At 38.5% G+C, this 26,850-nt stretch overlaps 1 protein-coding gene across 1 annotated transcript in view; it reads right to left on the bottom strand.

The window, feature by feature from the left end:
- Positions 1–22,363, bottom strand: part of BEGAIN (brain enriched guanylate kinase associated) — a 78,680-nt gene extending 56,317 nt beyond the window's left edge. Inside the window, exons 1-4 of the mRNA XM_034061303.1 lie at positions 22,350–22,363; positions 21,799–21,888; positions 8,115–8,276; positions 1,871–1,937 (exon numbers count right to left, since the gene is read on the bottom strand). Coding sequence (XP_033917194.1) covers positions 1,871–1,937; positions 8,115–8,276; positions 21,799–21,888; positions 22,350–22,363 — 333 coding nt within the window. The remainder of the gene's footprint in view (positions 1–1,870; positions 1,938–8,114; positions 8,277–21,798; positions 21,889–22,349) is intronic.
- Positions 22,364–26,850: the final 4,487 nt, after the last annotated feature.

Below are 26,850 nucleotides of genomic sequence, written 5' to 3'. Positions count from 1 at the left end.
GAGAGAAAGATATCTAATAGCTCTGTCCACTATAAGCTGTTGATTAACCACACCAGTTGTTATTTAATCCAACTTTCTCTGAAGTATTGAGGGGTTTTCATGTGCTTTGAAAATCAAATGGTTTGTCTTATCTAAATCAAATATGGTAGTATGTTCCTCATCTTTTTGCTTTCAATGGGATTTCAATTTGACATTTGTTTGGTTTTGTGTCTTCAGTTTCATTTTTTCAGACAGCAAAGCAGTCTGGAGTTGCAGTCTGGAGTTAAGAGCTGTACAGACTCTGGTTGATCTTCAAGCCTTTAAAGCTGCCTTCAATGACTGTCATATTAGTGGGATATAGAAAAGTAGAGTGTTCCATGCAACCAGCCTTCTTTCTTTCTGTACTGTGCGCTGAAACAATTTCTCAGGGTTTTAAATGGATGCTTAAACAGCAGGTTAAAAATTCTTTGCTTTGATCTGAAATACCTGATAAAAAGCATGGATTTTCTAGAGTCCTTCTTTCTATGTTTGTAATATTTTTATTTTATTTACCAGTCAGAGTGCCTCTACTTTATCTTTTGTAATGCATATCTAATAAATTTCAGGCAGCAGATCAAGAAAAAATTCCAAAGGAAAAAGAATTAACAAAAGAAGAGGGAAGAAAAAACCATGAGAAAAAAGTTATTTATACTTGCACAGTGTTTATATAAATTTATGAACAAACATCACTATAACCCAGCTGTAACTTTGCCCTGTTGTTAGCCAGTTACAAAGGAATCAGTGCTCTATTCATTGTCAGCTCTTTCAACAGACTGCTGAGATAAGAATGATGATATTTTCAAAGATTTGTTTCATATTTCTTAGTAAAGGCCAGTATGTTGCCACAATCCCTATTTACTGTGAAAGCACAATAATCTGTCCCACTCATTCCAAACTGCTCACCTATGCAAATGTTACATATGATACTTGTGTAAAATGCAGGCTTATCCTAGCATCCTTGTAGCTGTACATCAGGACTCTGGACCTATAAGCCATGTGCTTACATGTGTGCATTATGCTTTCCAGGGCCACATCAGGTCTGGAGCTGGGTGGAACAGAGGACCACTGATCATCCTGAGCCAGGAAAGGAGGAAGTGGGTCAGTCTACAATTATAACTTGAGGATCTTTGGAAGTTTTAAAATTTCCTCTTTAAACTTTACATTCACATTTCTCTATAGATTTTCTCCTAACAGCAAATCTGATGTCCCAGCAGCATTAACAGTGAGCCAGGGCACTATTTCTTTTTAACATCTCCAAATTATTTTGAATGAGTGGAGCTGTGCCTTTCAATACTAGTCCTAGATGTGAAGCCCATAAATGGCTCAGTGATTTCTTCACTGAGTTATAAATTGGCCTGTGACAGTGACATCGCGGTTACAGACACATGCAGATTGGAAATTAATACACTGAGATTGAGAGATGTGACAGCATATAAAAGTCAGACCATTCAAGCTCTATTAAATCCCTTAATAAAAGCTGAGTTAAAGCATCTAAGAAGCACAAAAAAAACCTTGCATTACCTTATTTAAATTTGTCATTAATGAAAACATAAATATTTAAAACCCATGAAGTTATTAACTAAATTAACCAGAATTATTTTGAAGGTACAATTTTCTCATCCAGATCATCAGCCGGTGAAATTTCTGTTTAAATTTATAGACTTATGCCATCATACACAGCTTTAGCTCTAAAAGTTGATACTGGTAAAGTCAGATATCTTTTTTAAGCATACTACGTTTGGAGCATTAGGGTGTTTATTTTTTGTCACGGCCACATATACATTTGTCCTATGATTTAAGAAGCATAAAATCACATTTAATCAAAAAGAAAAGTTCACTTATGACAACTTACCATTCTGTAAAGTTTATCCTCCAGATCCTGATTAATTCTTTGTAAGGCTAGGTAATTGTTTTGTATCCTAAAACAAAGATGATATAATGTAATTGAATGCATTGTTTTTCATGTTCTTTACCTGTAATTTTTACATCAGTAAAAAACCTTGGCTTGCAGTACTTGAAATATTCTTTTTTATCACTCCTGTTACCAGTCAGTGGTTGCCTTTGAAATGTAATTACCACCTACTTCCTAAGCAAGCTTCTTTTTTCATCTTTGCTTACTATAATTAGCAGCAAATTCCACCAGGAAGTGAAAATATGTTTGCTGTTCTTCACTTGTGCGCAGACATGTATCACAGCATGGGAACGTGCACAAAGAGATTGTAGCTTTACATCAGGCTCAGAAATATTATACTAGAGAGGAAGCTTGAGCTGTATGCTTTCTTATGTGTTGTTTAGTACAGAAAAAGATTAATGTGGCAATCTTAATAAGGAAAATTGCAGCAGAAACCTAATGGCTGTAGCAAAAGCACCATATAAATAGAATATTCCTTCTTTTTACAGAAGTTCAAGGAATCACCTGGTCTCAAGAGCTAAACATATCCTCTTTCTCCAGGACATACATTCAGATAACTTAGCCTGGAAAGATTTATTAGCACCAAGGGATTGAATGGACTCACAAAATGAGGCTTCCCTGCTTATTATAGAAAGATGCACCAAAGTTTCAATTTGTACATCTTTAGGTTGCTTAGATGGTAACCTTGGTAGTGTAATGAACAAGCTGCACTGCCTGTGGGAAAAGCATCATTATTTTGGTCGGTGTGAGAAAGGTTTCCTTTTCTCTTCACTGAAGCTATGGAGGGTAGCACCTTGGTCATGTTTGTACATACCACCTCAGCAGCATGTAAAGTAAATGCTATAAGCTCAGCTGTGAAAACTTTGTCTGAATACATCTATGTGTTTATACTGGGGATCTTAGGTCAACAGGTCAAAGTATTTTCAATAGTGTGTTGATTTTAGGTAGCATGCAAGTGTTAGGGTTAGTTCACTGTAAGAGTTATCACAGATTTAACATGTGTTTTTTCAGCAGAAAGCCACTGCTCTGAGAAGCCTGAATCTGTGTGTAGTTTCCACGATGATCAGGAAGAGACTGGGATTAAAGAAGTCCCTTTGGTTTATTGTGTGGTTAGGAGTGGTTCTTAAAACTGGAATAAAGATTTGCATTTGAACTATGCAATTGAAAACTGAGGGGTCCAACTCGCCCCTTTGTGGCAATGAAGCAATGTGATGATTCAGGTCTCTCCCTGTATCTGTTGTCATGGAGATTTTCTTTCCAGTTAAATGATAAAAATTCTCAGTTCAGGGACAGGCCAGTGGCTCACAGTGCCCCTTGCAAGGCATGCAGTGGTCTGGCTTGAGGCTCCCAATAATATGGTAACATCTGCCTCACAGACCTGGGAGGGGATCTTTGTGCGGAGGACCTCTGCTCTGTGAGCATAAATGATGACACCCCCATAGATGAATCTCCCTGGGGTACCAAGGGTCAGCTCAGCCTCAGGTCATCCATTTCTAACGTGCATTGAGAGCCTGGGAGAAGCTTCAGTGCCATGTATATTTTACAGAGATACAGAGTGGAGATTTTCACACTCTAAGGTGGATTTGCAGTACAGTGTTTGCTAAGGTGGTGACCCAAATGGGCTGAAAATCTGTGAGACTTGAACTAACTTATGGTTTGGTCATTACTCACCAGTTCTCACAGTGCCATTGTGTAAATGTCTGTGTGACTTAAAGGATTGATTGAAGTTTACGGATCTCTGCATTGTCTGTGCTCCAGTTAAACACAGCATTTGCCACTAAGCCTCTGTATAGACATTTATTTGTGCAGATCTACGTGTACTTGGGATTTTCATGGCTATTTAGCTGTCAATACAATAGAGAGAAATTTCAGGGTACCTTGTACCCAGCTTTTCATGGCACAGGCAAAATCAGAAATGATTTTGGTAAATTAGTGGAAGCAAAAAGGCTTAGACTGGCTTTGCCTGCAAACTGCTACTCAGCACAAACATAGTTATGTTTTGCTGGTAAGGCTGTGTGCCATGGTGTGGAGAAAAAGGATTTTAAAAGTATAATAAAGACCTGCTGGCTGAGACCTGAAGTGCCCCAGGTCTGTCTGATCTCCTCTGTCATGTTCTGCAGTTTTTCTCTAATAAAGCAAAATAGAAAAGGTTAACCTTGCTTTGCACCCAGGCAGCTTGTGGCTCAATTAGAGGTAGTGTTAATCTGATGGAAACTTTTAGCACCTGCAACCTCCTAAAATTTTGCATGGGTTCAAAACCATCTGTATAAATTCCTGAAAGAAAAGGGGGAAAAAATATTGGTTCAGGACTTTTCTAGCTCAGGCATCTCCATACTCTGATTTGTTCTGCTGTGTAGACCTATGGGGAGAACTCAAGGGAGATCCTGGAGTTTCCCTTTCTAGAGCTTTGAGTTCATTAATAAAACCAGCAGTAACTGCTAATTGCCACTTGGACATCTGGCTTGTGAAGGTGGCGGTACAGCACTGGGTTTCCTCCTCAGCTTCTGTTGGCACTTTTTCTCTTGATATAGATTATGGGAAGGTTGGTTACCATTAGTATATTTGCTCTTTGATGGCAACACTTCCATGCCATAGATAGGTAGAGGATTTTTGCAAGAGCATATCACAGTCTGCTTCTCTGCTTCTGATTTCTCTTTGACCATCAAATTTTCCTCTTCTGTGTGTTTAGGAGAAAGCAGGCCACAAACCCTAGTTCTTTAGTACATTAATTTATCCTGGAAAAAACCTGACGACCTCCCACTAAAAAGGTAGTCAAAATAAGCACAAATACGTGCACACATACACAAGCACATACACATGCACATATATATGCATATAACCCAAACTGGAAATCCACTGTGCCAAAAGAAGTGTCAGCAAATGTGGGTGGTGAGTAGAGAAATGGACCTAGAAATATTTGGAAGAAAGTGTTAAAGGGATAAAGGAGGAATAGAACAGTTAAATTAATCTGTGGGAAACACTGTAAAAAAAAAAGAATTGGGAAATTTATTCAAATTTGAAAATAATCACATAGACAAATGGTAACTTCACCTCGTTTGCAGAAAAAATACACCCAGATAGTCTGAACATTGTATGAAACATTTTAATATTGTAAATCAGGCTTCTTTGTAATGAAAGCAAACAGTAGGTCAGTTTTGCTACCCTGCAAAACTGCTGTAAGAATAAGCTCCTGTGAATCAATAACTTATTATCATTTTATGATGGCTTTCTTTGTTGTTTGTGTTGTTAGGTGATAACCATGTGCCTGCAGGTGCATACATGGGCATGTATTAAATGCATGTTTATATTCTTGACCGAATTAGGGTCTAATGAAAAATATTCTGACCATATTGAACATTACATGTCTGGGTTCTAACCCAACAGACAACGCGCTCTTCTCTAAGACTTCAGATCACCACTAAAGAGGAAGTCTGCAAAAGCCTCTGTTTCTCTGTTTCCAGTCGGTCTCAAGCCCTGTTAAGGCCATGAAATACATCTAAAGTAAAACACAGGCTTGAGCTGACTTTCTTGAAATAAGAGAATTTCACTCAAAGTGCAGCTTAACTTTAAAGAGTGACTGCTAAAACAGTAACTTCTTGTTCAAAAAACCTTTCTTTTCTCTGTTGTCACCAGTTGGACTTTCTCACAAAAACAAGGGAGTTTTCCCTTCACTTTTTCCAAAGCTAAAACAGCTACAGTATTTCTGTTCAGAACACCCTGTTGGTCCATGAAACATCTTGCTTTTGGTGAAACAACTGGGAGGTGTGTGTGTGTGAGAATCTCTGCATGGGTTTATTTCTCGTGTTCTGGTAAAAGGTAAGATGGGGGCCTAGTTGTTGTCCAAGGTAGGGTCTCAAGGTGGAAAACCAGCATGAACTTCGGAGTCCAGTTTTGGTTCCAAGATTGGTATTTGGTTTTTTTTTTGTTTGTTTTTAAATTTTATCCTAAAAAAGGAGTTATGCTGATCATGTCAGATACGGGACTACTGTGAGGTATATGAAATCCCTAATCTCTTTCCAGTCACTTTCCAAAGTTGAACCTATGCTTTACAGTTAATGTATTCAAACTTGCTCAGCAGTGCCCTGCTTTTGCTCCCACCAGAAATAAAGAGAGAGGCCACCTCTAAATGTTTGTAGAGAGGTCAAAACTTGACCATGAAATCACATAAGTGACCTCCTTGTTTGGCTAAGAGAGGGGCCTAGCAGCAACACAGGTAATTCTGGATAAATTAAGATACTAAAGACATTCATTCAGAAAGCAATATAAGTAGATGGCCATTCAGCCCCCCAGAAAAATTCTGCACTTAGTTATGGAAGTTTAATAACAGAAATGTTCTCTAGTATGCAAGTGGATCCTGTACACAGGGCGTATTTATTTTGGGGTTTGTGTGTGTGAATTTCTCTCCCTTTAGTGCTATTGAATAAAGCAAGAGATACATTACTGAAACTCATCCTAGTTCCTTGTTTTACTCACACTGATTTTCCTCGTGACATGTTGCTGACATGCTTTTGGATGACAGTTTTCTATTGAACATTACCCTTCTCCAGGTTGGGAAATCTAGTTCAACTTGTGGTATGCCTTGCTATTTTCAATTGAAACATTTTTAACACTCACCTCATAAAATATTTTGGGCTTCAAATATGATATGTCTTTAGGGGACTAATCACCTACTTGAAACATAATTTTTAATGTAAGTTTTCTTTGTAATATCGTACAATGGCCCATTAGAAGATTGGAAAGTCAGCTCTATCAATCTGATATTTGGTCTAGACTCTGCTTAGAGCAAAGACTGCCTGGCCTGAGTTTTGAAGAGTGCTTAACTCATCAGTGCCCAATGACTAGGAAGCCCCTTTGTTTTAACAAAAGTTGGGTGGTTGGCACCTCTGCCAATTTACAGCAACTGTGTCTAAAATAATTCTTCAAGAGAAAACAGTACCAGCATTCCCTGTCTTGTAATGACCAAATCTATGTCAAGAGTGAAGTTACTTTTCATAGCTCCGTGAAGTGACAGGAAATACACTGTTGGCAAGAAAACAGCATGGACAACCTCCACACTGCTCTTGATAGATGTGTGTAGATTTTAGCCTCGTCATAAGAAGTGTTCCTGGTTAAGGAAGAATTTAAGTTATAAGATCACATCAGATTGTTTCCAAATTTGAGGTCTTACGGCTTCATTCTCTTTGAAATTTGGGTCAAACAATTTGATTGACTCAGTTTGTTGGTGGTTTCTGGCTTTGTTTTGGTTTGGTTTTTGCCTTCTGAAAGGAATAAAAGATATTTCTTCGGGTATGAATTGGGTATGAAGCCCTGGGATGATTCATTCTGAATTTTGTTTTGACTCATCCAATGAGCTAAATCAAACAGTTCAATTATCTACATCATTTTTGAAACATCTCACAAGAAATACAAGTACATTCCTGTATAAATGGATAATTTTAGGTTCAGAAGTTTTGCAAACAAATGAAAAAATTGATAATAAGAATCGCTATTAAATTTAAAGCTAGATTACAGACCATTTTAATCAGCACCAGGAATGTCAGCAGTGCATGAGTATTATAATTTATCATTAACATTAACTGGGCCCCTGATTTGCAATGGTTCTGTACCACAGCTTCAACAACTTTAAATAATAATAGGTTTTGGTATCATTTCAATCTACTTGGGACTAAAAAGTGAATAATATTCTATAGCATAATGTAAAATGTCGTAATAGCATTTGAATTGTACATAGTCTCAGCTTTGAGTGGTGGAGGACCAAATTCTATTCTGTCCTATCAATGCAATGGAGAATAACAACAGAAAACATACAGCTAAACTAATGAAAAAAGATTTATCTGTATATATAAATTATAATTACATATATATAGTGTGCTTATAAACTTTGTATGTGTAACGCAATGTGGCACTAATCCACATGTATATATGCACTTATATTTGTACATTTCTATATGCATATTTACTATAAATACAGAGACATTTTACATATCACATGTAAATAACTTCATGTAATATGTAACATATGTTTGGATAAATGAAACATGTATATTCAGTGTGAAAGCATGATGCATAATGGATAATAAGTTATGTAAGTTTGAGACTATATGATTATATTTTTATTCATACATCTTACACAGCCACTTACAAGTTCCTAAAGACTGTTTATTTCAAAAAGTTAGTTACTAACCTTCTCAGTTTTTCAGTTACTTTTTCAAGTTCCTCCTGAGCACGTCTCAATTCTATTTCAAGATACTGACGTGTAGAATCAAATTCTGTTTCAAGCATTTCCAGTTTATGGGTAGTGTACGATAGACGCTTTCGTAATTCCCCCTTCTGTTCTTGCAAAGTACTAGAAAAACAAAGACCACAGCTGTAGAATTTAGCTGCTCCCAAAAAGCTTTTCATGATCCACTCTTTGATCAGTTCCCTGGAGTATAGGTTGGCATTAAACCAGATAAGTGTGCTTAGTAATTTGTTTACTTCACTGTGAAAATCTGATTTAGATAGTTGACTATCTTCCCATCTGGCCTTTCCAGTGCATTAGTTGCTAATATCTCATTAATTAATATTTTGTAAAAGAATCCTCATTATAATATAAAATACAGTACAGTTTGGTTTCAAACAGGACCTGTCATTTAGAGTTAACGTACCATGACTGAAGTAGCAGATATTTATAGAGAAGCATTTCTAAATAAACTGTGCAAAAATATTTCCTTGCTAATAATACAAGTTATATTTTGTGGAGAAAGAAAATTTTGTCTTACTTGATTCAATTTCCACCCTAATCCCTCACCATAATGCTGCTGGAGATTATAGGGATTTTAAAGTTATGGATCTTTCCCCATTTTCCCACTTCTGTGGCAGCAAAGAGTATGACACAGATGTGATCCTTAATTTTTCTCATTTCTTTCACTAACAAAGAGTTTATGCTCTGCTTGTAAGCTAACTTTAGTCACACACTTTGACTAAACAAACACTAGGCACAGAATTTGGAGAAAGGTGGTTTTCACTATTATTTTTCTCTTTAATTTAGAGATCACATAAAATAGCATAAAGCTGGGAGATAGATACAAGCAAAATTTTTATCATGAAGGTCAAAGTGTGATCTGCATCCAGATAATCCCTCTGGATTTTCAGTCATGAATCTCAGGCTCCTTTCTGTGCTTTACTTGAGCTTGGCTATGTGACTTCAGGTAAGCCAGTCTGCACTTGCCTCAGTTCTTATCTGCACAATCATTTTATCCTTGTTTATTTAGTTTGTAAGCTCCTAAGTTTTCTAGCATGTTTGCCATCATGCCCAGTAGGATGGGGTTCTGGTCAGGGCTGGTATTTTCTGGAGGTGACTGTAACTTGGTTCAGATACTGCAGTCTCAGTACTGAGCTGATCTCTTGACATCAGGTGGGACCTCTGAGGCGCTTACGGAACTAAAGTCTGCTGTCACATAGAGACAAAAGTGCTACCATATGATGCATTTTGAATTGTCTTGCTCGTTCTAATCATATGATAAAAATAATTCTTCATAAAAGAATGGCAAGTCTTGATTCCCTTTGATGTCAAGTGAGTATCGCCATCAGTGGAATATCATTTTGGGTCTTTAATTAGACAAGAAAGTTGGGAACAACATGCCATTCTTCAAGAAACACTTAGCTGTCTTCATTGTGACTGCCTTCTCTATAAGCTGTGAAAGGAACTTCAGTAAGTTAATGCAAAAGCTTTACAGTTGCTGCTTACTTGATCCATGCAAGTTAGAGCCAGGAAACATCTAATGTTTTGCCAACGCAGTGCACTATTTCAATTACACATATTGCGTGGTTGCAGTTATACTTAGATTACTACTTGTAGCTATATTCTCTAATATAACTTAATGCAGACATTCAATGCAGCTCCAGGTAATGCAGTCATTTAGCTTTTATATTTCACTTGGTGAATTAACCCCCCAAATTATCTATTAAAGTAAGAATCTGAACCCATGCTGCTCATTTCTGCATGTCCTCATTCATGATGTTACCACATCACACTGCCTTTCACATGCTCTGCTTCTAGTTTGGTTTTGCCAGTCATCTGCTCATCTTGGGGAAGAATAGTGGTTAGTTTTCCTTCCTGCAGCCTTGCAACTTGGTTTTTCTTCCGTGAAGTGGGAGTTACAATGTCAAAACTGTTTAGAGTGAAAAAAAGATTTGATCTCAAATCTGCTGCTCTAAAAATCTAACCACTAGGATTTGTACTAAAAGTAGACAGTAGGTTCTCCAGCTACAGTTTCAGATAAAAATGACAAGGCTGCTGCGTTATGCTAGGCAAGTGCAATTAATGCAAGTTAAGCCATCTCAGGGGAGGTTATAACATCCCGATGCACTGGAGAGTTTTTGCCACAGGCAGAGTTTGACCTCTGGGAGGAATAGGGCTGTAGGTGTTCAAATGTATTGGGTGTTCAAATGTACTGGGAATGACATGTTGAAGTCAGTAATAGCTGGAAACTGTTGAACAAAGGAAAAAGAGATAAGTTAATGGCCTCCAATAACTTTGTCTCTTCCTTCCTCATGCAGGTACCTTCTTGCTTTGGGTCTCAGTTATGTGAAGATTAGATAGGAACAAAGCACCCAACTTCTGAAATGAAGTTGCTTCTGCATATGTCTGTGTGCCTAGACCTGTCTATGTGGGGAAATTTGTGCTTCAGAACTTGAGTTCTGGATAAATCTTGATCCTTAGGTGAAAGGCAGTGCTTTGTTAGGGTCCCAGTTCAGAAATTTTTTGAAGGATATACTTCACTTCAGGCTCAGCCTTTTTTTTACTTGAAGTTCACTTTGAAAATTTTGTCTTCTTGAATTTTTTGTTTTCAGAATGGGATTAATCATTCAATTTAAATTAAGCCTATTTTAACAATTTTCACTGAAACAGTTTACATACATACACTCTTCCACATAATGCTTTGGGTAGTAAAGCATAGCTGTAACTTTGTACAAAATAAGAAAAAAAACCCAGAGGTTAAGGCATAAGTTAGGAAACTTCAAGGACCAAAGTTATTCTCCTGCAGCAAACCATAACTCTGAAAAAGCTCTTCCCATTTCCACCTAAGCTAGAAAGATGGGGTGGCATCCTGATACCCTCCCAGACATAGCAGAACTCCTGCTCAATGTCTGCTTTGGTTCATCTGACACAAACAAAATCAGCTGGCTATTTTTGAGAGAACTTTTTACTTTTAGACAAGAACAATAACATCTGGTTTATGATGGGATTATTTAAGATGTAGTAGTACGTAGATAACAGTGAGTAATTATTAAAATACAAGTTATTAAACAGAAAAAAAAATTAGTAACAATGAAATCGTGTTTTTACATGAACATGCTTATTAGTAGAAAATTTATAGCTACCTTTAAGGAAAGGGAGAAGGAAAAGGAGAAAAGGAGAATAGGAGAAAAGGAGAAGGAGAAGGGTATGGAAGGAAGGAAGGAAGGAAGGAAGGAAGGAAGGAAGGAAGGAGGGAGGGAGGGAGGAATAAAAGAAGGAAGGAAAGAAGGAAGGAAAGAAGGAAGGAAGGAAGGAAGGAAGGAAGGAAGGAAGGAAGGAAGGAAGGAAGGAAGGAAGGAAGGTAGGAAGGAAGGAAGGAAGGAGGGAGGAATAAAAGAAGGAAGGAAGGAAGGAAGGAAGGAAGGAAGGAAGGAAGGAAGGAAGGAAGGAAGGAAGGAAGGAAGGAAGATATTTATATATATAGTTATATATATATGTAGCTAAGAAAATAATTGAATGGAAAAATGTACAGCCAGTCAAAGAGTGTATTTCTTCACAAATAAAAAATGTTCTCTGGAAATCTGGTGCTAGGTCTTAGAAAACACATATCCTGTATTTTGTGGTCAAAGTTTCAGGAAGAAAGTTTGACAGCTGGAAGGAATGTGGAATTACAGAATGGGTTCAAAAATCCTGTAGAGTAGGACCTTTTGTAAAATTGGTTCTCTATTCTTCTAAATAAGCTCTAAAGTCCTACTCCTGTGACAACCAGTGGATTGCAAGTCATTACCCATTTTGCTTCATTAAAGCATTTCTCTAAAAACAAGAACAGTAAGTACAATATTAAATATTTAGACTAATGAAAGAAAACCTCTCAAGGGAAGCTACCTTAAAGGTTACTAAAAAGAGGTCTTCAGACTTTCTAAAGTATTATTTTCACCAATTAGCTCTTTTTATACTCATAGAAATATAAAGTAAATATGAAAACATATGTTGACAGAGAAATTTGTGGTCCCAGGTATTTTATCACTGCCAATACTTGACACATTTAAATTCTGGAGTTGCTCCTTGCTGGGCACTTTAAAGCCCTCTTCCCTCAGGCAGTGTTCCTACAGAGAAATTCCAAGCCTCAGTATTGACTCCTATTGCTGGAGCTGATCCTTAGCAATAATTCAGAGACTGTTCAAGGGAGATATTATGATGTGGGAGTTAGTACTGCTCAGGCTCTACATTTAGTGAAAAAAGGTCTGTTTTACAGGAGAAAGATAAGAAGGCTGTTTCAAGGGCAATTTCAAGTACCACCAAATACTCCGAGTACTTTCCTAACATTAAAATTCTCCCATCCCAGCTTGCACAAAAGTTGAAACAGATGTTTGTTTTCCTGGTGTTACCTTTCCCTCTCCAGTAGGCATCTGTTCATAAAAGGCAGTGAGTCGTCAAAATGGTTAATATTTTCCCTAAATATTCCTGCCAGCCTGCACATTAAGGTGAGTACTGGTGTCACTCTGTACAGCTTCAGCCCCAGGAAAGATGTGTAGGGTGATGAGCACAATAGAGACGGATAACATTTACCTATCACCCTGCAGCTGTTGGGTGGGATTCATGGGTAATGATGGCTGGAGAAACTCTAGGTGAATAAATTTCCATTGGAGCGTTTCAGGCAAAGCTGAGATGCCGTTTGGTGATGGCCTATTCTGAGGAATACAAATCAGGTTTTCACTGTGCCTGTTACCTGTCTGATCTTCTGCCAGCTTATCTGCCTGGCAGGTGGCCTGATGACAGAGGAGTGTTGGTGTGCAAAGTTGGGGCTGTTCAGCTGCCTGGAGGCCAGAAGATTTCTAGAGATTGTTATCTTTGGACAGTCCACAAAGAAGGTGCTCCCTGATCTGTTACTCCCTGAGAGTAAATATCTATGGTTCTGCCCCATTGCTACAGTGTCCTGGAAAACCCATATTTACACCTGGGTGGTCAAACTGCTTCAGTGGCAACACTTTGACATCTGTCTGCCACTCCAGGGCTTTGATTTGTAGATGGTTCTGGGGTGTTGTTTAAACCCATTTTTTGATCTATTGAAATTCTCCCTCAATGATTACATTCCTTCTCATAGCTCTAGGAGTGAGGAAAATAAAATATGATCAATGGTATTAGGAAGGAAATTAGCAGTGAAAGGAATGCAAAACAATGGCAACATAAATGCCCATATCAAATATACTGAAAAAAGCATATTTAAAGTCCTACTTTCTGAGCAGCGAAACAGACCTTTTAATGCAGCTGTGAAATCCTAAGTCAAACTAACAGCATTTTGCAGGTAAACTTCCTGCCTTGGAAGAAGGAATGTGTAAGTAGCAATTAACCGGGATTGCAATCTGGGGGCTCTGAGTCTTGTGCTTGGCTTTGACAGGTGTGCCTGGTGCTATTCCAGTCAAATATATTAAGGCAAGACTGACCTGAACAGAAAAAAATGTCAGTACTACTGGTCAGCTCTGGCTCCCATTCTTTGTCAGCTGTGATGAGCAGGCACTATCATCAGGATGAAATTTATCTAATCTGTTTTAGGAGACTACCTTTAGATGAGTTGACACAAATCTGGAAGTACCCATTTCCATTAATTACAAAGGACAGACACAGAAAACTGCATCTCATAAGATAACTCTCCCTCTTCCTTACTCAGTACTGTATGTATGAGATGAGGTAATAGCATTCCCTTTCTTGTTTGTTTGGACTGTGTGGAAACCCACAAAAAAACCCCACAAACAACAAACCACCACTAAATGCTTTCAAAGTGTTTATCAGATCTGTTTCATGTCTGCAAAGTGTCACATTCTGCAAAAGGGCTTCGTAGGATCAGGAATTTGGGAACACTGAAGGAAATTTAAAAAATAGGTTCTGAAAAACAGTTTCAAAAAGCATCTTTTCTTCTTCCAATCTGTGTGGTTTTATCTAGGGAAAAGTAGAAAACAGTCAGCCCTGCATGCTGTGAAAGAGTCTGAAGAACAGGAGAGAGAGTATCTGGGAAAGGCCAAGGGACCACTTGTGAATCCAGCCATACTGTGCTGACTTGCACCGCCGAATGGCAGCCAGGAGTCTGGCTGTGTGGTGGGCAACCAGAGAGTCTGGGGCCAGGTTTGTGCACTTGCTGTTCTGGAAGTAATTACCCAACACATCTGATTGAGACTTCTGTGGATCTCTGAAAAGAGATGCTTAGCACAAGAAGCGCAAGCAGCCACATCCCTGGTTTTGTTTCTGATCTTTGAATAGAGCCTATCATCATGGAGACAAGAGCAGTCAGCCAGGCAGGAGGCAAGGCCTCAAGGGACTTCTTCTAGACATGTAGCTCATACCCGAGGGAGCAGAAAACTAGGGACGAAGTGTCTGGGGACATGCTCACCTAGCAGAGATACCAACAGGTTCTTAGTGCCACTGCATTGCTGCTCAGTAGAGCTGGACTACATTGCAAACTTCATCTTGGGACTACCAGGGAATGTTGACTTCATCAACTCCTGCTGATCCATGGCTAGTGGTCTGCATTACCAAGGACCTTTTATTCTAGGACAGCCTTACTGCTGGTGACAGGGCATGGCTCTAGCATGGGTCAAACGATGTTTGCATCCTGCCTTTGGTAGAAGTGCTGCATGAAAGGCACCCCAAATCTTGGCTTAGGAGGAATAGCTTTGAGATGGTAGTTGTGTCACTAAATTTGACCCCTCAGCAATATTTTTTAGATTTTTAGTTGTTGGGAAATTAAGTCCAAGCATTTTACAAGTGTTTCCTCGATTAATGAATGATCTTTAATGAAGCAGTAATTGAATTTCTATGTTAATCAAGTTTTGATTATGTGTTACATGATTGGGGTCACCATTTCAAAAGGCAGTTTTTGTGGCTACCCTCACAGTTGTTCCATCTGATTAGGAGGGGGATGGGATCAAATTACAAAGTCTAGATCCAGCCACATTCTGAGAATATAGTTACAGACTTGAAACTAATTTTACGGGGGAAATAGATTGTGTTGTTGCATCTTAGACCCAGAGTCCAGTCCACAAATCCCAGCATTCCTGTGCTCTTTATTCAGCATCTTCACTTGTACCCAAGCAAATACCAAAACAAGCCTCACCAAGTTCTACAATAAGTATTTTCCTATAAATTTGGGCTCACACAAACTTTGTTCAGCTCACCTACTTTTTTGTAACTTTTCACCATCTTTTTTTTCCACTACAGCACATCCACCAAATTACTCCACTACTTTCAAAGAAGTTTTATAAATATTTGAAACTTTGAAGTATGAACAATTTGCCTGTCAAATTGCATGCAGATCTTTCCTTCCTATAGATATATATACACACATAGAGACACATATATAGATAGCTTTCTGAGTGTTTTTTGGTGTGGGTTTGTTTTTTTTTTTTTGCAAGCATTAAACCATTTGAATTTTCTTTCCAGTACTCATTTTGAAATAAATAACCTGAAGCTGGGTTTGGACTGTGAGAGAGAAGGCCTGTACATACGTTTCAGAACAAATGTGTGGGTGATACAAATCTGAAGCTCAGATATTTTCCAGATGACTGATGGAAACATGAAACAAGTAACAGAGTCCTTTTCTCAGGTTCTAGGCATTCTGGCAGAATCTAAACCAGAGAGGAGGGGTGCTTTATTGGGACCAATAGAGCCATTTGGAGGGGAGGTGGGGAAAAAGAGCTGTTTAGCAGTTGATGTCCAAAGTGCTGTGGGACAGATCCTTATATGAGAGCTTATTTGCAGCACCTTGGAGAGCTGATGTAACTACCCAGAAACAGAAATACTGCTGGAGTTTGGAAGGTAGATTTTCTTCACTTAGGATGTGACTACCTGCCTCTTGCATAATTTGCACAATTAAAAATTCAGACCAAGCAAGAGATATATGATAAATATGCCTAAACTCTATTGGGCTTCTTCATAGGAGGTAGAAAAGAGACACTTATATTAAAAAAAAAGCTGATTATGTTTTGGTTATACAGATCTGACAGTCTTTCATTGCAGAAGGGAAGACTTCTGTAACAAGTATATGAAGCCCACAGACACATCTATCCAACAGAGTGCTCAGTATTAAGCATTATGTGAGGCAATTGAGATATGAGAATGTTGAGGTGCAAAAAGCCCTTAGAGGACCAGCTCTCAACACCGAGTTGTCTTAACTGAATGCCATTATTGGCAGTGGGACATATCTAGATCTTTAAAATATGCTCATAAAAAAGACATACAAATTGTCCTTTGTTTAAAGGTACTATTCATAACCTAAGGCTTTGAACAGATTGAATGGACATACCATGAATAAAATTACAACTTTGAGAAATAGAAACTAAAGGTGTTTTGATTGATTTAAATGAAGTTTCTTCAGCAGGCTATTGTGATTCCCCCAGCATGCTGAAACCTGCAAACAGCAAATGAAAATGAACAGTTGAGAATCCAGACCTGCATCTAAGGGAGCACGTTATTGTGCAGAGCACTAAGAAATCCAGGGTACAGAACAGCCCATGGAGACAGAAAAATGTGGATTTACAAACTAGAACGTTCACTGTCCAGCACAAGCAGCTGCACTGGCTGGCCCAGTGCTGTGCTTGACAGATATCTCCACAGAGACTGAAGAGTTGAGCCAGGACACATGATCTATGAGGACCAATTTAATACTTCTGCTAAGTTGATTAGGGCCTGGATTATTTAAAATACACTTCTGTTTCCCATTAATGAGATGACAGCTTTTGCTTATGAGACACTTCTGAGGTTAAACACTGGAGTGTAGTCAGGCTGGCTGTATGAGAGAAACAAATGTAGTGCACAGTGAAAAGGAAGGAGCCTTGTGCCCAAATTCAAAAGTGACTAAAGCATACTGAAGTAGAGGCAGCAGAAGCTGTCATGATTTCTGCCTTCTTTCAAGCTGCCTCCAATGTGTCTGCTAGGATCTTCCTAAAGTCTGTGGGGACCAACTGATTTTAGCTCTGGCAGATAGTCAGTGCATTAAATGGAAACCATTAAGTTCAGTAAGTGATCCTACAGAAGTCTGAATAAAGGCTGCTTCTGTTCAATTTGTTTGTTTGTGTTTCTAGAAAATGAAGGGATGAACAGGTGAAAAATAATGTTACAAAAGAAGAAAAAAAACATGCAATTCAGGGAGGAATACATGTTTTCTGACTCATACTCTAAAGTTGAGTATGCTTATTTTCTCATGGTAATGAAGGAGTCTGCTCATGTTCATGCCCTACTTCAAATTGTCTGCATTATCCAAATGTTGCTAGTGCTCTTGACTACATCAGTAATAAGTCAGCTGGTGAAGCTGGGAGAGAAGAGAGTTAAATCCTGGTATGGCAAACTTCAGCGTTTATACGAAAGAGTAAAGACATAACTACACTGTCTTTTCCTAGGGATGAAGGGACCTTTACACTGCTTGCTGCCCAGACTGCTGTTGTCATGACTCTGGAAGATGGTTCATCTCTGTAAGAGCCGCTGTTTTCCATCTTTCCATAGGCCAATATCTTTGCACAAGATGTTTGGCTAGAAGAAATGGTGAGTTAGAGTGCAAAGTTGCAGGGTATGAAAGGATAAGAAAAGTGACAGAAAAGGCTGACTGCAACAAATACTTCTTTCTATAACAAAGGCTATAGGGGGGAAGTGGGACAGTCTCACACAGAAAGTGATTTAAAGTGGTTGAACAGATGTTGCCAGCTTTTTAATGTCTGGCAGCCTGCACGGCATCTCACTAGGGAATTCAGACTACTAAGCAGCGATGAGAAAGGATCCAAAAAAAAGAGTGAAGTATTGAGAAATTGAGGTAGCAAAATTAGAGGTAGACATCAATTTATGATTTGAAAGCCAAAGAGAGCTCTCCAGGCAATTGAGCAAACTGCCTTCAGTTGCAGCAACTCTCCTTACAGCTTTGAGTGGCCAGCTTCTAGATTGCCTTGGTTTGTAGTCATGGATAAGCACTCCCTCTGGAAATTACTGAAAGCAGCCTGCCACATCAGCTCACAAGCTTATAAAGTTATATTTTAATTGTGCCATTAAACCTTTCTCAGTTTTGCTTTTGTCTCTTTACCTTCCTGATTCATCTGGATCAAGCTGTGCTGGAACACGAATGTGGTTCCTACTGAATTGTGCTGTTTATTTGCACTAGGACATGTACTGCGAATTGGTAAACCCGCTGCCCAGGAGCAAGTTTGAAAGTATCTTACTCTTTCTATTAAAAGACTGAGGTTGGAGGCGCATAGAAGAGTACTATAGAAATGTGCTTTAGTAGTAGGGAAAGTATTTTATTCATGCTTCATTTGATATAAAGCATAGGGATATAGGTAGATGGGCAAAGTTCTTCAGCTTTCTTTCTGAATCCTTTTTCTCCTTGCTTTCTGAATCCTTTTCTCTTTCCTCTAATTTGAAATTGATCTTTGTCCAGCTCAAGGGACTCATTTTAGTGGGCTGGTTTAACATTTCTCATCGAAAAGGTTACGCTAAGCAGGTGCAAAAAGTAAATATACTCTTTTGTCTTCACCACCAGTCAGACAGAATTACTACTAGGACTGGGACTGGGGGTAGAAGGAACTGCAGATGTAGCTGCTTTTTCTCTTTCTAAGCAGCGTTTATGTCCTTCTTTGAGGAAATGACTGAATTTTCTTCTTAATTTTATCTAGTCAGTTGCATTCTAATCCTCCTTTGTGACAGAGACTTACAGGACAGGATCTCATCTTTTATCTCTTAACTTGAATCCATAGGTGACTTTAAAAAAGTGCCAATGCTTGCCAGAAAGTATTACTAAAGAGCGTGGGAGATATTGCTGCTGCTGGTTAGAGTGAGACACAGCATTGACCCCTCAGACACATTCAGTAGATCCTGGTGTGTCAGTTCTAATGCAATCTCTGCTCTTTATAATTTAGTTTCCCCATCACACACAGCTGCATAACTTAAGTGACATGCTAGAGAGGTGAGCTTTAGGGACTTCTTGGAAGGTTTTCTGGCAGTAGATCAGTGGTTTGTTAACACTAGCAAATAATTAAATACATTAATAAATTGATTTAATGAATTGATTACATAACAGTCCTTAGCCTGGACACACCCAAATTCTCAGCTGTTCCTCAGATTCTGAGGGAAACTGTTACTACACAGAAACGTGTATAAGATGTTGAACAGGAACAATGAGAGGTACTGGCTGCTATCTGAATGAACTTATTTTTCCTGAATATTTCAAGATATTTTTAGCTTTCCTACAATAACAAATGTTACTCAGTTCTTTGATCAGCTTGATATTGCAGCAAAAGAAGAGAAGGGAAAAACCAGAAAGGAATTGCCATCTGTCATCTTTGGCTAATTATTTTAAGCCCTACCTTGTTTTTATACACTGCAGCACGCTATTTTAGGACTTGTTAACTGAGAACTCTACTCCAGAAGAGTATAACTGAGTTCACCTCTTGCAAGTTGCCCACTGTTCAGTATGCTGCATCATCATTTGATGTGATCTTCCTCCCAACATTTATTAGTTCAGTCAAGTCTATTTCATCCTGCTCCCCCAGATGAACTGTCTTTTCAGTGCAAGACTCTGTTTTGTTGCCTTTTATTTTGTGGGTATATCTGGATGAAGAGAGAACAGGACTGCATTCCTCCGAACTCCTGTTAGCAGTCTAGCACCTTGACATTAGCCCTTTTGTAGTTTTTTGACTGAGCAGGTAAAAGAAGATCTCTGCAAGCTTGGAGGGAACAAATCAGGCAACAGGTATTAATCTGAAAAGATGCTTGCACTATTCATGTGAAAAGCAACACCCAAAATGCTTCTTCAGAGGGGACCCAAGAGCCCTATCATTTCACTTACCCTGCAGAACCACCACCTTAATGAACCAGAGTGAAGAAGCAGCTCCCTTACTATAGGCTTTCCCAAAAATTCCTCTTGTGCCCTGAGATATGGATTACCTAAGCACAGGGCACTTTTACTATTTTTTCTTTTTTCTTTTTTTTTTGTGTATTGACACTTATTTTAACATTCTTGCTGAAATTCTTATTGCTTTCCCTTTATTTTCTTAAAGGCTAAGGTGCATGAGGCTTGGTGAAATAGAACTGTCCTAATTTTGTTAAGTGTCAACAGTTGTGACAGTTGTAATACTATCTTTCATTTCCACAAATGAATGTTTTCATTTTGGTTTGGTTTTTTTTTAGTTCCTTCAGCAACCTGATGTTTTTTAATATAATTGGAAAGAAAGTTTCCAGATACATTTTAAAAATCTAGATATCTTGGAACAGTGTGATTAAGATGTGAGTTAATAAACAGCAAAGAAACAAACTTTCAGGAAATACTAAAATCTCCCTAAAATTTTAGATCACTGTGGGTCTTTTAAAAAGCAGGGAGGGAAATGAAAAATATCTTTCAATGGCTGTTTATGTTTTTTTATGCAATTGCTAAATATCCTGAGCTAGAATCCTAGATTTGTACATTTTAAGCTTTGGTATACTTGGAGATAAACTGTGATATTGTCCTCCAGAAGAGTAAGACTATTTTCTGCTGAGTGTAAGAACTACTAGTGGACAGTGAGGGTAGGAAAAGACTTTTTTTTTTTTTTTTTTTCCCCCTGAGCCCTACAGAAAGGCAGTTTTATATTCCCTAATTATATTTCTCTTCACTGGTCATCTCCTGGTTACAAGGACAAGCAGCAGAACAAAGCTATTTTTGCATCAAGCTTACTTAAACCCAGATAAAAGTAGAATGCATGTACAGAGCCCCAGGGTACTGAAAAAGAGGAATTCAAAACACTTTTCCAAGATTATTGTTTTCTTCACTCCACAGAATTGTAGACTGTGCCAAAAAAATCCAGAAGAATCTCACTTTTGTCTTTCCTACACCAGCAGCACTCTTAAGTTGAAAATTCACACTAAATATTCAAAAAAAATCAATAGACTGCAAGAAGACAATCTAAAGCTTAGCCTGTCTTTACTTCTTTTTATCTAATTAATATCTTACTTTACAGTATATTTCAATATTTCATATGTCATTGAAAATTATGTAATCAGTGAATGACATTTCTTCTACATACCTGCCACTTGAAACAAAGTCATAGGACAAAGAACAAAGAGTACATTCAGGAGAAAAGCAGAAGAAAATCTAAGCAAAATATTGGAAAAATTAATCATTATTTAAACTTCTATTGTGTGCTGCACAGGAGTGTAAACTAGAATCAGCCATAACTCCTCCATCCTTTTGACATCTCTGTACCTATAACATTGAAAAATCCTTACTTCAGGAGACCAAAAACTAATGTAAACCTGATAAAGGAGAGAAAATATATACATACCAGCAATTAAGAAAGGTGGGTGAACTGCCCAGATAACTGTAGCATCAACCATAAAATGCAATGCATCTGTATTATAAGAACTACTCAGCCAGAAAAAAAAAACCATTAACTGGTAGTAGGCAGCTGTGGATTTTTTAGATTCTTAAGAAACTTTCAGTTTTTATATATGTTAATAACAATTATTACAGGCTTGGTTGAAGCAAGCATCTAGACCACTGTGCCCCTAGTTCAGAAAACACAGAGCAACTGTACGATGAGAGACTACAGAGTGACGTGAAGAAATGACACATTTTTATGGACATCAGAAAGTTAGAAAGAAAGCATAACTTCACAAAACATCACTTATTAGTTACCTGTCCCAGAGAGTAGGTGAAGATTTTGCGAGCCTGCCCTGGAGAATTCTAGGTTGCCATAGGCAGGTTGGCACCCAGGAATTTCGTACCCTGTAGCATGAATAGAGGATAAACCATGGCTAGGTATGGCTCATAAGACATACGAGTGATAACCTAGCAAGATTTGCTGCATATTAGTAGTCTATGGCATAATTTGGTACTAATTATTATTCAGAATATCTTACTTTAAAGCAGTATTAAATCTACAAAACAAGGTGATGTTAAGGCACACACATTTAGTGATTTTCTTGTATGACTATTGTAGATCAGAATAAGCATTTATAATTGACCTTATGATGGCTATAAATGGGTGCTGCTCCATCTATTTTACTGGAGAAGCGTAAAGATTTGTGAATCTAGCCCTTATATTTTTGCATTATAAATACATCAGATAGATTCAACAAATTTGTGCTTTGTTGAGAGAGGGTCAGCAAAATTCCTTCTGAGCACTGTAGTGAGAACATGTTTAGCAGCTTTAATTAAATTTGGGCTGAGGTTCAATTTCCACATACCAGGTTCCATGCATATCTACCAGCAGCAGAACAATAGCTGCAAAACATTTACTGGAAATGAAAAGAACAAAGAGAAGCAATCTGAACTAGCAATATAAGCTAAGAATAACACACAGCAAAAGCAGATCCAGAACCCAGGAGAAGGCCAACGAGGCAGGCAAATTAGCAATGAGAACTGTTGCCCAACATTAGCATCAAGCAGTGCTGGTAAGATTCAAAACACTCTGTTCAGTCCTTAGTCAAGCAAATTCTCACTCAATTCAAAGGTGTTTTTTTCCTGAGTAAAATCTGAGTAAGGACTACAGTATTTGGCCATGCTGAATAACTCATACTGTATTGTTGTGTTCCTCTGCAGTAGCAGAAATGTCCTTGAAGGACAAACTTAATAAAAGATCAGTTTTTCCTCACTCAAATGTATTCATATTTATGAACTGGAATTTTTGCAGTTTTCCCTGTGGTCAGTGAACACTGCACATGCAGAAAATCCTACCTTCCAATTTTCACTATCAGTTACCAGTGGGTACTACAAAGTAGGGACCTCCTGGACTGTGAACACATCTTTACATATAGGACACATTTCAGAACTGTGCTACAGAGAGCAGCAGAGAATCTCAGTGTTTATGGGAAAGGAGAACTCTGCTGAGACTCTTGCCCCTGCTCTAAGTCCACCCTGGGACCGGCTTCATGTCAAGAGCTACTGGCAGCAAGATGACACTCTTTAAAGCACCCTGAGGAAAACAGTAAGTGAATTCCAGCACATTACTTGTACCACAGAGTTATTCACTGAATAAGGAATGAACATTTAAGTATCTTTTAAATTCTTCCATACCAGACTTGGATTAAGTATGTGAAGATACCCAGAAACAACAGAAAAAGTAAGGAGGCCTGAGGTTTAGGTGTTGTCATCACATGCATTTACAGCAATATTAGCTTTAAAGTTGAAGTGGAGGTGAGAATAAGTCTCTGCAATCTGTAAGTCCTTGGTATTATTGTCCCTTCAGTGAACTATATTACCTCAGATTATGTATTTCTCACAGCTTTTCTGATGTTCTCAATCTCAGAATACAAATCTCATAATCAGTAGGTGTGTATTTACTTAATACATACCAGTTCTGTGGTACTTCACTGTGTAATTTCATTCTCAACTATGCGTGTCAGGAAAACAGTTCATTGCAGAATTACAGAAATTGAAAAGGGTCTCTACCTGTCTCTCCACTTTGCATCTGCATCTTTTTAGGTACAAAATTGTAAACTGCTTACAAAACTAAGGTCTTTGGATTCTTAATTTTGAGAAAAATCAGTGATTATTCTTCCATATAGTCTTAATTTAACCTATCTCATACCTTTACCTGATATATAAAAAATAGCTTTGCTATAGATAATCTTGACAAAACACTTTAAGGTAGTGAGATGTTTTGACAGAGAGTGGAGGTGTGTGAATTTGACTTCAGCTGTTTTCTCAGTGTTTTTCCTGACATCTTTTTGGTAGTAAGTCCCATGTAATTGCTTCTTAAATGAGCTAATGCAGAGAAAATCTCTCTGCTCTGAAAGTGGCAATCGTTCTAAAGCTCCCCAAAGGGGCTTAACAACATCATGTCTCAGACAACAAGTGTCAGCTGTAGTCAGTTTAATCACATTCTCATGTGCAAGGCCGAATAATAATTAGAAACTGTAAGAGTTATTTATTTGCCTGATTTACAAACACAAAAAATAATTTGTTAGTTTCTGCAATATATGTGGGATATTGTTTTATCATTGGAAAATAAGAAATCAGCAAAACATGCCAACATTTTTGCTTAAAGCAGCTGTAAATTTTAAAGGAAACAAAATGGAAAAAGCTCACAGTTCTGTTACTGTGTTATTTCCCCTCTGAAATAACAGCTATAAGAAACTTATACGTATTGAAAATAGTGAACAAGACTATCTAAAAAGAGTATTGTATAAAGTATACAAATAGAAGATTGCTACAGGAAAAATATCAGTCCAAAAATCCCTGATGGCAAAGTATTTCAGATTATCAAATTTTAATATTGCTTTTTGTGATGCTGTAGCATGACAAAGTATCTCATTTTCCTCTTCTTCCTACAGAGCTTCCCTTATCCCTCACTGATGTGATTGAGACCGACTCCAGTGTCAAGAGCAGTTTGAATTTGGGCATACTGCAGTAGTAGTCTCTGTTTCCTTGTCTTCTCCAAGAACAGGCAGTAAGTTACTGCAAATATTGTCCGAGGCTCATGTGACAATAATCACAAAGGATACAGACCTGTAGCCAATTTGAAAAACATTGATTTCTCAGTTAAACATGATCAACACTTTATTTCACTGTCTAGAGAAGAGCAAGTAACAATTGTCAGTTTTGGGATCAGATGATGATTGATCTAATGTGGCTGAAGTAAACTCACAGACTGCTTTGCCTATTTAAGAAATACTGAAAAAAGGTAAACACAATTCCTCTTCTCTCCCCTCTCCATATTTCATAAGTGACTATAATTTACATCATCAGATACATATAAAGATCCCTGATTCACATACTACTCAAAAGCACTGCTCTTTTTATGGTAGGTGTACTCAGCATGGGAAGGTGCTGGTAGCAGGGGAGCTACAGAGGTGGGTTCTGTGAGAAGCTGTTAGGAACTTCCCCTATGTCTGAATGAGCCAATGCCAGTGGCTCCAAATTGGAACCGCTGCCAACCAAAACCATCAGCAATGGTGGTAGTCCCTCTGTGATAGCATAGTCAAGAAGAGGGAGCAAAATCCAACCCCCTCCTCCCCCCCCCGTCCACTGCCCTGTGGAACTGTAGCCAGAGGAGTGAGATTATGAGAGAGACAACTCTGCGGACACCACCAAGGTCAGTAAGGAAGAAAGGGAGTAGGTGCTCCAGGCAGCTGAGCAGAAATTCCTCTAGAGCCCATGCATCCCCTTGCAACCTATGGAGGTTAATTGTGATGCAAATATTCTCCTGTAGCCCATGGAGGACCCCATGTTGGAGCAGCAGGATGCAAGAAGGAGGCTGTGACTCCATGGGAAGCCCATGGTGGAGCAAGCTCCTGTAGGACCTGTGGCTATGGAGAGAGGAGCCCACTCTGGAGCAGGTTTGCTGGCAGGACTCATGATGCCACAGGGAACCCACACTGGAGCAATCTGTTCCTGAAGGACTACTCCCCATAGAAGGGGTCCTTGCTGGAGCAGTTAATGAAGAACTGCAGCCAGTAGGAAGCGCTCATTTTGGAGAAGTTCCTGAAGAAATGTCTCCCATAGAATGGACCCCATAATGAAACAGGGGAAAAGTGTGAGGAGTCCTCCTACTGAGAAGGAATGAGCAGTAGAGACAAGAGTGTGATGAACTGACTACAACCCCCATTCCTTGTCTGTCTGTGCCACTGTGCAGGTAGTGATAAAGAAAAATCGGAATAAAATTAAGCCTCAGAAGAAAGGAAGGGTGAAGAGAAGAAGTTCGGGTTTTTTTTTTTTTTAAGATTTGATATATTTCTCATCCTAATCTAATTTGATACATAATAAACTAAACTAATTTCCCCAAGTCTTGTCTGTTTTACCTGTGATGGTAATTGTCAAGTGATTTCTCTCTGTGCTTACTTAGACTAGGAGCCTTTTGTTATTTTTTCTCTCCCCTTCTAGCTGATGAAGGGAGGGATAGAATAGCTTCGGTAGGCACCTGGCACCCAGCACACAGTCAAGATCAACCCACAGCAGGAAACACATGGCTATTTTACAAGTGCCAATGCAAATCTGAATGAGTCTTCTGAAATAATGTGGCTTTCAAAAGTTTGTGAATTTAATGGTTGCTCTACTTGTAAGTGAAGGACTTGGTGAATAGACCTCAGCAGTCTCTAAGCAAAAACCACTCTCAATCTTACATGTGTTGAAGGGAAAAGGATTTTCTGTAGATAAAAGAAAGAATGTGTCCTGTTCTGATTTTAGCTTAAACTAAGTGTTCTTTAAGACCTGAAGGAGATTGGAAAGTCACCTTTAACGGGGTTGTGCTATTTATGATTTCTGTACTTGCTCAATTTAGCCCTATTTTACCCCAGTATGAAGAAGCTAAGCACAAGAACTGCTATTTTCTGCTTCTTTTAACACCATGCAGCTATTTTAAGGTTATGCTTTTATAAACACTAATAACCCCAGATGAAACATTGACAGAGAAAGGTAGGAGAACCACAGGGGCACCTTGGAACATACTGTCACGACTCTACCTCCACCTCCCATCCTCACTGAAGAGGTACATGGCAGAGATGCTGATATAGCATCAAAGACTTGCAAGATGCTGTCAGCTGTGCTTGCTACCTACTTTCCTACCAATCATGCCAATGTAGGTAACTAGCTGTCATCCCCAAAGAACAAAGGCTGGAGTTAATATAAATGTCAAAGAATACATTTTCTGTGAGGGGGTGGCAGCTCTATTCCTGGAGTTACCCAGAACTGTCTATGACCTCAGCATTAAACAATGTAAAACTGCTTCAAGACAGCAACAATATGTCT

The sequence above is a fragment of the Melopsittacus undulatus genome, chromosome 4 (assembly GCF_012275295.1).
Source record: "Melopsittacus undulatus isolate bMelUnd1 chromosome 4, bMelUnd1.mat.Z, whole genome shotgun sequence".
Lineage (NCBI taxonomy): Eukaryota > Metazoa > Chordata > Aves > Psittaciformes > Psittaculidae > Melopsittacus > Melopsittacus undulatus.
The sequence above is the reverse complement of the archived record's forward strand: the minus strand, read 5'-3'. Positions and strand labels throughout refer to the sequence as shown.